The sequence below is a fragment of the Glycine soja genome, chromosome 10 (assembly GCF_004193775.1).
Source record: "Glycine soja cultivar W05 chromosome 10, ASM419377v2, whole genome shotgun sequence".
Taxonomy (NCBI): Eukaryota; Viridiplantae; Streptophyta; class Magnoliopsida; order Fabales; family Fabaceae; genus Glycine; species Glycine soja.
This window is the reverse complement of record NC_041011.1, coordinates 48,433,187-48,448,957: the sequence shown is the minus strand read 5'-3', so window position 1 is coordinate 48,448,957 and position 15,771 is coordinate 48,433,187. Positions and strand designations below refer to the sequence as shown.

At 31.6% G+C, this 15,771-nt stretch overlaps 2 protein-coding genes across 2 annotated transcripts; one reads left to right on the top strand and one right to left on the bottom strand.

Moving 5' to 3' along the window:
• The first annotated feature begins 2,152 nt into the window (after positions 1-2,152).
• On the top strand, positions 2,153-4,596 carry LOC114370632 (pentatricopeptide repeat-containing protein At4g38010-like). The gene has a single exon (XM_028328023.1). The coding sequence runs from the start codon at positions 2,393-2,395 to the stop codon at positions 4,178-4,180; it is 1,788 nt and encodes a 595-aa protein (XP_028183824.1). The 5' UTR covers positions 2,153-2,392; the 3' UTR covers positions 4,181-4,596.
• A 2,241-nt stretch (positions 4,597-6,837) lies between these two features.
• On the bottom strand, positions 6,838-9,196 carry LOC114369937. The gene has a single exon (XM_028327219.1). It carries the CDS (start codon positions 9,076-9,078, stop codon positions 7,219-7,221), a length of 1,860 nt encoding a protein of 619 aa, XP_028183020.1. The 5' UTR covers positions 9,079-9,196; the 3' UTR covers positions 6,838-7,218.
• Positions 9,197-15,771: the final 6,575 nt, after the last annotated feature.

Genomic DNA, 15,771 nt, shown 5'->3' with positions numbered 1-15,771 from the left:
ATTTAAAATGAATGCAAATTTTGGTGCCATAACTCTAACAAAAACCTTTTATGCAAGAAATAAGGAAAGAAATGTAGCAAACTTTATAAAAATACAAAACAAAGAATTTGTGAAAATATAAAAACCTCAAATTTGGAATTTCGGCAAACTTTAACAAAGGAGACCATTTTCTGACATTGGCTATCCATCTATATAGAGAGAACAAATAAGTTTTTTTATTTATTTTAAATATAACAAATAATTTATTAAATTAATATTTTTAGCATTAGTAAATTTAATATTCCATAATATAGCAATTGCATATTAATTTTCAATTAATTACAATTACAAGATTTATTATTTTTGTATTAAATATTAACCATTAATAAAAATATATCGTTTTTTTACTCTTATTGATTCCATAGATTATGCAAAGAAATAACTAAAATTTGAAACTTTATCATTTGAAAGGAAATGAAACAAAAATGATGCAATATGTTCATAAATTAAGAAATCAAGATGGTAATTAATTGTTTCATGATTGAATATATAATTATAAGAAATTTAATATATTCAAAATTTATTCTTTTATTTTATAAGAAATTAAATATAATATATTCAAGACGACAATTGTTTCATTATTTTAAGAAACGATAAATATTACTTATTTATTTTATAATCGTAGGGAAGCTTTAAATGACAATTGAGCAAACATGATTTTAATTTTAATGATAATGGAGGCTATTATAAAAAAAATGGAAATGGAGGGAATTAGAAATGAGTTTCGCGGGAGATGATGAAGTAAAAGGATTTATAAATTATATAAATTATGTTAAAATTTATATTTTTAAGAATTGGTTATTTTAAAATATAACAATAATATATAATTAAAAGTAATAATTTTATAAATATATAATTAAATTTAAAATAACTCATAGTATTTTATTTTAATGACAAAAGTATGTTTGTAAATTTTAATGTAAAATTACATGTTCCACGGTATAAAATGAGAATGAACCAATGGAGTGATCTAGATTCCGTGGATCCCATTAAATAAAGTTGAGTTTAAATATTATGGATGAATAAAAAAAAATGTGGATGGATAAAAAGGATATAATTAGAAGAAAAAATCTTATTAAAGGTAATTAAATTTCTCAACAAATACTAGTAACCCGTGTTTAGTACTCCACAGATATAAAAAAATGAGAAGGAAAAATTTGTTGTTTTAGAAAAAAAATAATTTTGAACCCTTCAAATTTAATCCAATCATGAAATAAGTAATCTTTGACTTTTTTTCTGCCAAACCCACCACTGTTCTCGTAACCTCTTTTATCAACTTCTTCTAGTTCGCATCCCAATTCACTGTTTGCATGGGAGGTGATTGTATTTAGTAACACTTATCTTGCTAATCCGGTTATATAAATCAAACATCAGGAAATCCAACCATATGGGAGATGGATTTTGGAAACAAAATAGAGATAAACTTTTAGAGAATTTGCATGTATTGTAATTATAGAGGTATAAGATATTTAAAATAACTATCCTAATTTTAAATCAATTATCATGAAAGTTAACATTTCTTCATTTTTTTATAAATATTAACAAATTTATCGCATTACATTTATATAATGTTAACCAGTTATAAATCATTTAAAGTATATTGCAAAAAAAAGAATTTAAATTTTGTATTATAAATGTAAAGATTTTGAGAAAATAATCCATGCACTATTTGATTGACATTATACATTGTGTAAGAAAATCTTATAAAACAATTAGTATAAAATCAGAAGAAAAAAAGTTATATATACACTAACAATATAAAATAAAATAAAATAATTTATTATCTAATCACAATTTATCATCTATAGACTATAATAAATTTATATTTTTATAATAATTAAATCATAATATAAAATTATACCATCAGTAGATAATCATTTTTTAGATGAATGCATAATCATTAAACTTATAAAATTATCATACACTCGTTCAGCGACAACATAAAAAAAAACTTTTAAATCTCTTATAATAAAATTCTTACAATTTTTTTTATCTTCGTATAATTTTTTTTTCGTAAAAGAGTTTTAAAATGCAGGTGCAACGCACAACAAAAAGCGGACAAGCATAGAATGAAATTAATAGTTAAACCAATATTTTTTAAAAAAGTATACCATTTTGGTAGAGTGGAATTATGAAGAAGATGAACATAGGAAACTCGTTCGGTTCAATAGACGTGCCAATAAGCGTGACAATGAATGTTCACAATTTCTTTTTATTGACAAACATTAATTGTTAATAGGGTTACTTTTTATCAGTAAAAGATTCGAATCCATGATTATTCTCCCGTTCCTTCCCTCTTCACCACTAGACAAGTGAAAGATTTTGCATGGATTTTTGAACATTGATCATTAGCATGAATAAGGCTGGGCAATCTCTGAAATGGGTTCTCTTGGATTTGATTCACAAATGCAACGACTTGAGATCCTTCAAGCAAATCCATGCGCATCTTTTGACTTCTGCCCTTGTTACTAATGATTTGGTTGTCACCAAAGCTGCAAACTTTTTGGGAAAACATATCACTGATGTTCATTACCCTTGCAATTTCCTGAAGCAATTTGATTGGAGCTTGAGCTCTTTCCCTTGCAATTTGTTGATTTCAGGTTATGCCTCGGGCCAGTTACCCTGGCTTGCAATCCTGATTTATAGATGGACTGTTAGGAATGGTTTTGTGCCTGATGTGTACACTTTTCCAGCAGTTTTGAAATCTTGTGCTAAGTTTTCTGGGATTGGAGAGGTTAGACAGTTTCATTCAGTGTCTGTTAAGACTGGATTGTGGTGTGATATTTATGTGCAAAACACTCTTGTCCATGTTTATAGCATTTGTGGGGACAATGTTGGTGCTGGCAAGGTGTTTGAGGACATGCTTGTGAGAGATGTGGTCTCTTGGACTGGTTTGATATCTGGGTATGTGAAGACTGGGTTGTTTAATGAGGCCATTTCGTTGTTTTTGAGAATGAATGTGGAGCCTAATGTGGGAACCTTTGTTAGCATACTTGGAGCCTGTGGGAAATTGGGTCGTTTAAATCTGGGGAAGGGAATTCATGGGTTGGTTTTCAAATGTCTGTATGGGGAGGAGTTGGTGGTATGCAATGCTGTGTTGGATATGTATATGAAGTGTGACTCTGTGACTGATGCAAGAAAAATGTTTGATGAGATGCCTGAAAAGGATATTATTTCATGGACTAGTATGATAGGCGGATTAGTGCAGTGCCAGTCTCCCAGGGAATCACTGGACTTGTTCAGTCAAATGCAGGCCTCAGGTTTTGAGCCTGATGGGGTTATACTGACTAGTGTGCTTTCTGCTTGTGCCAGTCTTGGGCTTCTTGATTGTGGCAGATGGGTCCATGAATACATTGATTGCCACCGTATCAAGTGGGATGTTCATATAGGAACGACATTGGTTGACATGTATGCAAAATGTGGTTGCATAGATATGGCACAGCGTATCTTCAATGGAATGCCTTCTAAGAATATCCGCACTTGGAATGCCTATATAGGTGGTCTAGCAATAAATGGATACGGGAAGGAAGCATTGAAACAATTTGAAGATTTGGTTGAGTCTGGCACAAGGCCTAATGAGGTGACATTTCTAGCTGTTTTTACAGCTTGCTGCCATAATGGTTTGGTTGATGAAGGCCGCAAGTATTTCAATGAGATGACAAGTCCTCTCTACAACCTCTCTCCCTGTTTAGAACACTATGGATGCATGGTTGATTTGCTCTGCAGGGCTGGACTGGTAGGGGAAGCTGTGGAGTTAATAAAGACAATGCCTATGCCCCCTGATGTGCAGATCCTAGGAGCTCTTTTGAGTTCCCGCAATACGTATGGGAATGTTGGATTCACCCAAGAAATGTTGAAATCACTTCCGAATGTTGAATTCCAAGATAGTGGAATATATGTGCTTCTTTCTAATCTGTATGCAACTAACAAGAAATGGGCTGAAGTGAGAAGTGTTAGGAGACTGATGAAGCAAAAAGGAATAAGCAAGGCTCCAGGTTCTAGCATCATAAGGGTGGATGGTATGAGTCATGAATTTTTAGTTGGAGACAATAGCCATCCTCAAAGTGAGGAAATTTACGTACTACTAAACATCCTTGCCAATCAAATCTACCTTGAGGGGCATATTAATACCCTTTCTTGATCAAACTGACAAGCCTAAATGATTTTAGACTTGTTTATCTATGTTCTCTCAGTGGTCAGATTTGGACTCGTTTTGGAAGTTCATAATAGTTACATGAAACCACCGTATGTTACCCTTATGCCAAATTAAACTAATTAGCTTTTGCATTGAGAAGCAATTCAAGAGCAAGGTGGATACGTAGTTGCCTTTTATAGGGGCCAGAGTTTCATGTTTATGATTGTGAGGGATTGGTCCATGGTCAGCTGAACTTTGATGAGAGTAGTTAAGTTACTGTGCCTCAAGCTCTGACATTGAGACCGAAACAGAGAAATATAAGCCACTTGGATAAGTTTAGATATGGAATGCGTTAACTCATATGCAATGCATGTCGTCTTTGTAACGAAAGATCTCCACCATATATTTAATATTTTAGTAGATCTTCCTGGGCCATGAGCATGCCAAATTTTTTTCCTAAGTCAGATTCAAATTTTAAAGGCGAGAAAATCTTGAATAAACTTTATTTACATTAGTTGTGTAAATTAAAGTAGCTGTTTTACCAAGTAGGGTTTTGTTTTTTACACAAATGGGTAATTTTTTTAAAAAAATTACAGGAGTGAGTAAGTCTTGTTTTAAAATACGATAAAGTCAATTTTTTTAAAAAAAAAATACTGAAGTCATCTTTTAAAACACGAATTTAAGTATTATTTTTTTTAAAAAAAATTATGAAGACACAATTATAATCACAACCTTTTTTTTCTTTTTTAAATATTGAAGTCTTTTAAAACTCCACTCTTTTATAATATTTTTTTTAAAAAAGACTAAAGTTGAATTATGACTTCATAACTTTTTTTAAAAAAGAAAATAATACTTGAAGTCGTATTTTAAAATACGATTTTAGTATTTTTTTTAATTTGACTTTGTAAAATCATGTTTTAAAACACGATTTTTTATATGAAATCATGTTTTAAAACATAACTTATCCCATACTCATATCAGTAATATTTTTAAAATCTATCTCTTCATGTATTTGTTTTAAAAAATTTATCCATCTGTGTAAAAAAGCCTACACCAAGTACTAACATAGTTATTTAAGAAGGGGTTTCAGAATTTGTCATTTCCGGAACGTCTCGCTACGACTGAAAAGGTTTGAAAAAGAAGGGGTTTCACAATTACATGTATATATTATGATTTTATGGCTATTACTCATACTGAAATCAAACAAGGACTAAGAGCCTCCTCAGATTGGTAGGTGAGAGAAAATAAAATACATTAATGATGTGAACTTCTTGGTGGAGAAATAACTTGTTTGAATAAACTCCTTACTCGGCTGCATTCCGTGGAGGTCGTGTTTGAATAATGGGAATAAGAAAGGGAGACTTGTAACAATGTCAAGTCGTTAAGACACAAATATCAAAGTCAGTCTTAATCCCTTATTGATTGCTATTGTGAATACTATTTAGAATTTGTTGTTTTTATTTTGGTTTTTAAGTGACGAAACAACTTCGAGCTTTATGCTTCATTTTTTTTAATATTAAATTCTCGTTTACCCTAGTGCGCATTCTAAATCTATTTAATATGCCAACAGAACAGTGTTGTCTTATTTGGATGAAAGATTAGTGTATGATTATAGAATAAAGAATTTTTACTATGTGAATCAATAAGAAATCATTATATATAATAATTTAATGATTTTTATAATAATTATTTTAAAAGTTATATTTTGATAGTGTAAAATTTGACATAGTATAGAAATTAATCTAAATAAATTGAAGAAAAAGAAACTCTATTTGAATTTCTATCCCTTGCAAATTGCAATGTGTCCAAGCCATAAGGTGTTGATTCAAACCTTTTAAATAGAACATTAGGACATGTAACGGTGTTTATAAAATAATAACATCGACTTACTTTTGTTTCTTGACTGCCTTTAAAAAAAAAAAACTTTTGTTTCTTCTTGATTGGTTCATTCTAACCATAAGATTTTTCGGAAACCACCAATACTACCAATACAACATTAACCTCAAACCTCCTCGTGTGTTAACAAGTATGGCTTCATCCTTAACCCATATTTTTTGTGAGCAATCGAATACGATATATTCTTCTCGGTTACTGCAGCTTATATCATTTTCACACACACACACAAAAAAACTCTAGTTTCAGTACAGTGAAAAACAGTCATCTTTGGCTATGTTTTTTTTGGGAACAATTTGGTAAGTCAGAAAACAACAATGCTGTTTGATACAATAAAAGAAAGTGATTAGAATGACTTTATCAATAAAAAGAGGGGTATGTATGATATTTTTTCTTTTTTCTTTTTATTCTTTTGTAGTGAACAGTCTGGTATATAAGTAAAAAAACAGCAATGCTATTTAATACACTTTTCGTAAAAGAAAGTGTTAAGAACGACTTTATCAACCAAAAGAGGGGTATATATATGAATGGAGAGAGAAAAAGATTGTTTAGAGATCGAGAATGTTGTTTCAAAGAGTTTCATACCTTTTAGCATTCTTTGTAAAAGAAAATGTACCTATTGTGAATTGTGAAGGACCATAATCAAATAATCAAACTATTCATTTAATTTACCAAGTTCTAGTTTGGTCATTGGTCTTCAGCATAATAAATTTGATTTATCGGTCCTCAAATGTAACCATGCCATCAATAATCGATCAAAGACAGTGTAGTGACAAGAAAACTGAGGTAGAACCAACCTCGCCTATTGTTTATTTTGATTTTTGTTAAATAGACATACATATCATTGAAGAATAGTTGCTCAATATACTAGTGCTGGAACTTACACTTTTGTCAGTTTGGGAATAAATAGAAGGGTATATTCAATTTTCTAGCTGTGATTTCTTTGCCTGAATATGTATGCAAGGACAAAACAGAAGAAGCAAGTAAAATCAAATATATTTGACTGCTGAATTGTCTATATGACTTATGAACTAATCAACAAAATGATTGGATAGGTAAACTATTTTCTCCTCTTGAAATCCTCATCCGAATCCACACTCTTGAGTCTTCTTCGTTCCACAATCCAGAAGAATGAAGTGAAATTTATTGTATTAAACTTCAATTGTTTTCTGATTGAGAGCTGTGTATCTCCATCTCTCCTTCTCCACAAAATCAGCATCAAGGAACCTGGCAACAAAAGTCCATAGTTTATATACATCTTCAAAATTAGCCAGGAAGCTTAATGCAGCAGTAACCACAGTTACTCCTAGCTCATCTCTATCTTTCTTCTTGTTGGTGGTTACTCTGAGAGATATATTGTTCCTATCAGCAAGCTTCTGTACAAGGACAGGCTCAACCTTTTCACCTTTCCAATCAAACACATTGAAAGCCAAAGCAGGTCCCCTATCAAATTTCACCTTAGGACCATAAATCTTGACTAGGGGAACCCCTTCTGCATTAGGGTGCTTCAGCTTCATCATGGAGTTCACCAGCCAATTTATAAGGTACCTCGTTCTATTGGTGATCATTATCAATCCCAAAGAGTCCACTTGATCCAAACACCTGCACTCAATGTTAAAACCCCCATTCTCACCACTATCTTGTGCTTTCTTACTTTGAAGGCTCTCAACTGGTCCTTTTGCTTCCACACTTCCAGAACCTTCTTTTGGTTTTGCAGGTGCCGCTATGATCTGAAGCTCCGATAATTCTTGTTCAACTTTGATAGCTTGTGAGGTTTGTATCCGACCAGAGAAAGAACTCAAGGAAGATAACTCTTGTTCTTGTAATATAGACAATGGTTTTTGCTTAGAAGAATGCTTATCCTCTGATGGCTGAAGTAGCAACCTTTCTGGCACAAGGTTCACAATTCCAGCACAAGATGAGGATTCAAGAGTGGAGATAGCAGATTTCTTGACAAAAAGGCATCCAAACCCTGATGGATTTTCTCCAAAGACCTTGTAGAAAGAACAGATGAGAAAATCAGGTTGAAAGAGAGAGAGGCCAAAGCTGTCCATGTCTTTTGGTCCCAATGCACAAGCATCAAGCAACACATGCCACCCATTCTCCTGAGCTATGCTCATCCACAGGTAAGCATATCTTGCTCCTGTTACCCTGGAGTGAAGTGGGAACACAAAGAGACCCCTTTTCTTCTTGTTCTTCTTCCTCTTGCTAACAATTATCTTCCTCAGTTTTGTTGACCGAATCCTCAGCCTTGGCCATGAGAATTCAGCTGACATGGCCTTGGCTCCTCTCTTCTCTGAGCAACTAATCATTGCTTCCACTGCCTCACTCTCATAGTCATAAACTGTCAGAAGCTTCTTGCTAGATTGGAATGGATATGAGTCTGCCACAAGCTTGAAAGCTGAGGTTCTGTTTGCTGTGAAAACCATGAAGTAGTCATTGTCAGAAATGTTGAGGAACTTCATTATTCTTCTCCTCATTGCAGACTCAAACTCTGATTCCTGCCCCCCATGAAGCAAAAGTGTCTTCAGATTCCCAGTCTTGTAGGATATGCTAAAGAAGGGAATATTATCAGAATATTGGGGTGTTGAAGAAGATGCAAGTTGGGTTTTTGAGGTGTCATGGTGGTGTTGGCGTTGGTAATAGGAGAAGAGGCCAATACCAATGTAGTCAAGGCATGATTGGTTGGAGAAAGAGAGGTGGTAATATTCTTTGGCTCTCACATGGTCCACTTGATCAGTCTCGGAGTATTGAGGATACACTTTCTTGAACTCACTGAATGATTCATGCAGAGAAGGAAGGGACTCATGGTTGGTGAATTTGGTGTTTGGGAAGATTGAGGATGCTGTTGTGGCTGCAAAGCTGTGTCTACACTCTGCAGAACTGTTTCTAGGTTTGGCTGTTGTGTTCTGAGATTGTGGTGGTGGTGGTGGAGGGTTGAACAATAAAGAAGTAGGGCAACACCCTTGAGGGCATGCTAGAGATGCCTCATTTTGACCAAGTGATTGCATCTTTTTTTGCTTCTTTGCACTCACAGACAATTCTGGTTGTTTATATATACCTGTTTGACACTTGGATTTGCTGATGGTTTAATTTCTCTATAAGAAACACACAAAGAGAAAATTACAGAATGTTTGTGTTGGTTTATTTGTAATTATGTGGCTGATACGGTATTGTGTGAACTCATTGACAAGGTCAGGTAGCACAATTTGGACTATTTCTTGGGTGGTTTGTCAAGTTGACCTCTTATAATACTGTGTCCCACAGGCCAATCAATCTGCATCTAGGCGTGATGGTGGTAGTGATGTATACTTTGGGAGATTTCCTAACACGTTATAGAAAAAAAAGAAAAAGTTTATAACATTTATTGTTGCACCTAATTAAATTATTTTGCTTACTTGTACTAACTAGTGACTCCTCTCCATTTCTTATTCTTTTGTTCTTTTGGTCAATTCAACTTGTCCAGTGATTATTCGTGATAACAGAAAACATGAGTTTACATAGAAAGTGATCAAATGTAAGTGATGAATAATTTATCATTGCACATGCATATAGAATATAAGAATAATGATGCTAATTTAATTTTGGTCTTCATGAGTTAAGTGCAATTAGTACAGCATATATGCAAGTAGTGTACTTAATATAGAATCAATAATTTAATTTTCTGAAAATGGTAAAAAAAAATTGTTGACTATGTATGCTAGTGATATACCTAGGCAACACTCGAAGGTCACCAAGTTGATTATCTAAATAGGCACAAATACTGCAGAACACAAGTTCTGCCAGCTAGAAAGTTGGTTAGTAGTTAAGTTTGGTCTAATGAAAAATCTCGTACAAAAATCTTTGGTATATGGGTGAAGAATGAACACGTTTGTGAGAGTAAAAGGTGGAGCCAGGTACTTGAAAGCAATAGTGAGTGGAGGACAGAATGGTCGTTTTCTAAGCCGGCATTATCGATTAGGTCCTAAAGAAAAGTCTCTTGAGAAATCTTCTAAGTACTTGCGGACAATGCTTGCTTAAGGTTCAAGTGTTACAAAATAAATCCAAAACAAAAGCTCCATGATTGTGGATGCATTATTACTTGCCCTTCAAAGATTGAGCTGAGGTGGGATATTGTCCTCATGAACCTCCATAAATTAATGCTTCTCTCCGTTGAATATATTGAGTGAACATACTTGTCCATAAGTATATTGAAATGTTTTTTTTTTTTCTTTTGGTATGAATCACATGTATGTTTCATTGATGACAATTTTATTTGATCAGTTGGATCTATGAGTTGACAAAACTCTTGTTTCAAATTTTAACACAATTATATATTTAGAGCTCGAATCCAAGACATTAGTTAAAGTGAAATAATTTCATTCCAATGAATACTCGCCTCTTGCTATATTAAAATAATTTTACAGTATATTATTGGTTTGTTTTTGCTAGTGGAAGGATGCTTAATGTGTGAGGAGACTGGGCTCAGTAACCCATATAAAAAATTTGAGGCAAGCTTATGATGAGGAAAACCTTTTATTCAAAAAAGAGGTGAATTTGACTGTCATTAAAGTGACTGCAATTAACGAAAAAGAAAAGGCAAAGCTGCAGGCACAGCGCAAAGAAGGTTTGGTGTGTTTTGCAGGGAACCGAGGAAAAAGAAGAGTGCAAAATTAGTTGCGAAATTAAGGGTTTGCCTTCTAGGATTAAATAGTTTTATATATGTATCCATTATAATTTGGTAATAATAACTTTTGATAAACACTAGTTATTTTCTATATGAAACAATTCTCCCGGGTATGTTTGTCAAAGGTATTATATACTTTGATATTAGTTTGAAGCTCACGATTTTGTGAGACTTTTTACGTACTAGAACAAACCCTAAATCGAAACTAATAGACACTAAATTTCTTTCTTTCTAGACTAATTAATTTACGTGGTTGATGCTAAAATAATAACAATAACTTTGCACCCAAAAGGTTTACACAAAAAATAAATAATTTATTTTTAATTTTATATAATAAAAAATATAAAAAAATGAAACTATTGATGTATTTGTCAGGAAAATTATGGAGACAGGTGTTAACGATCATAAAATTTATTCACTTTAGAAGACCCGTTATTGTACGACACGCGAAAGAGTTTTGTTTACCGAAGTTTAAACATTAAATTATTTTTAAAATATCCTAAAGACTAAAGTTTCACGTAGTTGCACCAATAAAGAAATAAAGACTAAAGAGTACTGCAAAAACAATGCTCTGAACGATGGATGGAGATGGACATTATATTCGACATTGGGACAGCTTGGGCTTACTTTTGGAAATTATTTTTATTCCATTTCTTTTGTGTTTTCGTTTCCTTCTGTAGTTTTGTTTGGTGGAATTATGATAAACACCTAATTTTAGAAAGATGCAGATATAGTTTTCTTCTGTCTCTCAGCATCACATAATAAGTGCAACATTTAAGCTCGTTTATCGCCTATGAAAGTCGAAAGAGTCATATTTACGCATGGGGATAATTATGTACACAAGACATGCATCTTGATCATGCATGGGAAGCCATTTCAAATCAAGGACATGGTTTTAAAAGCAGAAATCGAAGTTGGGTGTTTTTTTTTTTTAAAAAAAAAACTGAAGTCATCTGATATTTAACCGGAAAGGTGACAAGAGATTACATCAGATTCAATAAGAGAAAGTAGTTTTTGTTTTTGATAAGGTAGGAGTACAAGAAAAAAAGAAAAAGTGGTATAGGTTTGTATTTACTCTTTTTATTCATATTAATTTGTCTTTTGTGGATAAAAAAACTCTTTTTAATTGGGTTGAATTTTTCATTTTTATTTTTATAATTTTTTTCCATTTTAGTCATTATAAAATATTTTGTTTGTTTTTTGTTATTAAAGTGTTTCATATAATGATTTTTTTACTATTTAAAGTGTTATTTAAAATACTTTAAAAATAAAAAATAAAATAAACACATTTTAAAAGAACTAAAATAAAAAAAATCACAGAAACAAAAATAAAAAAAAATCATTAAATTATATATACTAAAAATATATTTAACTCTTTTAATTATTCATACGAATCACTAATTGTTATGAGGGGGAGAAAAAAAAAGGCTTAATGACATCATTTTTAGATTTAGGAATGCAAGGTCTACTTGTTATGTGAGTTTATCCTCTACTTAGTTTTTTTTTTTTTTTTTAACAAAAAGATGAGTTTGGGGGTATCTGTCTCCATTTAAACTTGTCCGAAATGCAAGCTTCCCTAAGCATAAGGGATCTTCACCGCTAACCACTCATCTTCTTTTTATTTCTAATTCCTCACTTACTCCCTTAAATTTCTCCTTATGTGTGGCTTAATCACTTTGAATTACTTTTTCATCTTCACCTAACAATTTTTATATATTTATTTACTTTTCACCATCCCTCCTCGGCTACTGACAATGTAGGAATCAAATAAAGTCCAATTATTGACAGTTAAGGCTATTAATCTTCATAAACTTCTCAAAACTTCTGTCAAAACAAATAATCTCAAAACGTTTCGAAGGTATACTTTTTTTTAATTCTGTTCAAGGTATACTTTAAGGTGTTAACTGATAATAGTTTCTATAAAAGATCGTTTGATGTTCGTAAAATAAAATTGTGTAAGATCTTCTTCTTTTTCTTTGAATATCATAAAGTGAGCTGCATGGTAGCTAGTTAAGTCCACTTTGAAGGGTTGAAGTCCCCAATTGGAACTGTTTTTTAAAATCTGGTAGTTGAATTGGAAAACTAGTTATTTTTAAGATCAGCGCCTAACTAATTTTGATTGAAAAAGAGAGAAATAAAGAACTCATAAATTGCAAATTAAAGTGGCCTTTGTACTATTAATTATTGTTAACTATGATTAACTCACACTATATAAAGTGAAGATTGAGGCGTGTATTGAAACAAAAGTGTTTTCCGACTATTAAGCCAAAAGTTAACTTTAATTAATTAATCATCTACTCATCTTCTTAAGCTTTTCAAATGAGGGATATAAAACAATAATTTAATGGTTATATATCCTCAATATAAAAACTACACCGTTCATCGTAAAACAAAAAAACTACACATTAAATTAATACAAAATTATCACGAATGTAACTTTAAGTAATTATTATAAAAGTTAGTAAATTTATTATATATAATAAATTATAATTGAATAATAATATAAAATTGTTTTAGTATATAATTTATTTTCTCATAAAAAAATGTTTGGCCCTTATAAATAAAGAATTCAATATAGATGTATTTAAAACTGTTTTAAATTGTCATTGTATAATCTATTTTCTAAAAAAATCCTACTAATTAAATAAGGAAAATGTTTATTAGTATAAATTTGACATTTGTATCAGCATATTTTTAAAGGGAATTGTTGTGATTGAATAACATAATAAAAATATTTTATACTAATGTATAATTTATTTTCCAAGTATAATATATTATACTATTTAGTATGATATACCGATAATATATATTAATAATTTATATGAATAAAATTGTTCATGAATATGACACATTGTATCTTGAGTTTGGATCCTCTGTGGTCATCCTCTCTACAGTCCCTCTAGACCTCTACAGCCGTTTCATCTCTCTATTATCTAACTTCAATTTTTTATCCTCTCTCTTTTTCTTTTTGTATTTTTTGGCTGCAAAGGCAACACGCTTCAAGCAGAGAATCCATACGTTTACATCATTAGTTTAAAATAATTATATTAACAATATATTACTTTTTTTAATCCCTAGACATTTTATAACAGTTTTTAAGTACTTTGTGATAATTTTTTTTAATATTTTATGACAGTTTTCAAATTCAAATGATTAAAAAATAAAATTTAATTTAAGACAACTAAAAATTATCATTTATTATATTAGGGACTAAAAAAATACAATCTTCAAAATTTAGGGACAAAAAAATACACACCTTAAATTTAAAAACTAAAACAGTAAGCGAAATATTTTTTAAGTGTTTATAACCTATTTTGAGAATTTATGATCTGCTAACGACTCGGTCCATCAAGCCTTTTTCTGCTCTTGAATTGCGTAATAAAGCATTTTTCTTAGTGTATTTTTAAATAAACTCATGTCAACGATAAATAAAAAAACACAAAAATGATTATTCATGTTAAAGCTTTTTTAACTCATTTTTTTTATCATCAAATAAAACTGAATATATAGATCTCTTAAAAATATCTAGGACTAGTCACTAAAAATTATCATATTAGTGATGAGTAAAGCTAGTTTGCCAATACTTTTTTTTCACAACATATCTTACAACAAGAAGAGACGTAGGAAGAGAAGAAAGAAAAATGTGAAATAATATAAAGGATGTAATGAAAAGAAATAAGAAAAATGATTTATGAAATATGTTATAGAAATTCGAGTGAAAATAATGTAGGATGTGCAAATTGCACACACATTTAGTTCAACTTCTTTAAAAAATAATAATTACTAATTTTGCCAGCATCCTGTGCTTAAAAAAAACCAAGTTTAGAAATAAAATAGTGCTCACTGTTTATGAGGCGAATGCTAAATCCCCGGAAAACACATTGGTGGAAAGTGGAAACTTACATTCTCAAGCATCTTTCATAACATGTTATTAGCTTTTACATGACACTAGGAAAATGCTGCTGAAGAATAAACTCATAAGGATGTTAGGCTAAAGATATGCAATTCCTTTAACCTTGCATTACCCTCTTATTTGCTACCAATCCATGAGATTAAGCTAAAGCAGCCAAAGGGCAACTCTCCCTTGGCATGTTGCTAATACTAACTTTTGGTAGGAAACTACCAAAATAATGACAGTTTACATGCCAGGAGAGAGGAGCCCTATTGCTGATTTGCTCACTAAAACAGTTTTCAACTTGAATAGGAGCTTGTACATTGAACTGCCTCTGATTTGCTTGAGATACTTGAGCCTTGAGCAGTCTTTATAGCTTAGAAGAAGGAATATACCACTATATAACATAGGCATATGCTTGAGGTTTATGCCATCAATATCCACTCATCAATGCTGCTTTCATTTGCTGACATTTGTTCATGCTTGAGGCTCATAAATTTGTAGATTCCTGATACTTTAAATGAGAGAAGTGGAGAAAAGAAACCGACATCAAAGTTCTTGTGTCATGTCTTATTGTTTCTTTTATGTTTGTGTTTGCTTTTCCTACTTCAGCAAGTTTGGGACATCTATTTTTATGTCACGCCCTTTAATTTAAACATATATATTCCGTGTTTATAGATTTTAATGACCTTCTACAAGATTTCCTTGGCAAAGTTGATTTTTTGTTGCACTTGTGTCTCTTTTTGCAATACAGCTAGCTAAGGCAAATATTTTTTTTCCATCGTTATCCTGCATGATTCCTTATCTTTTATACCATATGTGGCTCAGAAAAGAGAACTCTGTAATATTGTAACATTTCAAAAATGGTTCACATCTTGTCTCACAAACATCATTGACAACAAAAGCCGGATCATAATACTGTAAAAGTCTAAAAGACCCAGCACACCGAATTTTAGGCATTGCATGGAAGAGACATCACATAGACCCCCCCACCCCCCCACACACACACTATTCTACCAATAAAAACCGATAATTAAGTTAGAACAATATTAAGTATATACAAATGTTATTCGTTAAAACTTAAGTGCTGAAACTTCACAAATTATTTGCTAGATTGAGTTTAAACGTAAAGTTTGAACTCATATG

Coding starts and splice junctions, on each gene's coding strand:
- LOC114370632 (XM_028328023.1), top strand. CDS start 2,393: ATGAATAAGGCTGGGCAATCTCTGAAATGGGTTCTCTTGGATTTGATT.
- LOC114369937 (XM_028327219.1), bottom strand. CDS start 9,078: ATGCAATCACTTGGTCAAAATGAGGCATCTCTAGCATGCCCTCAAGGG.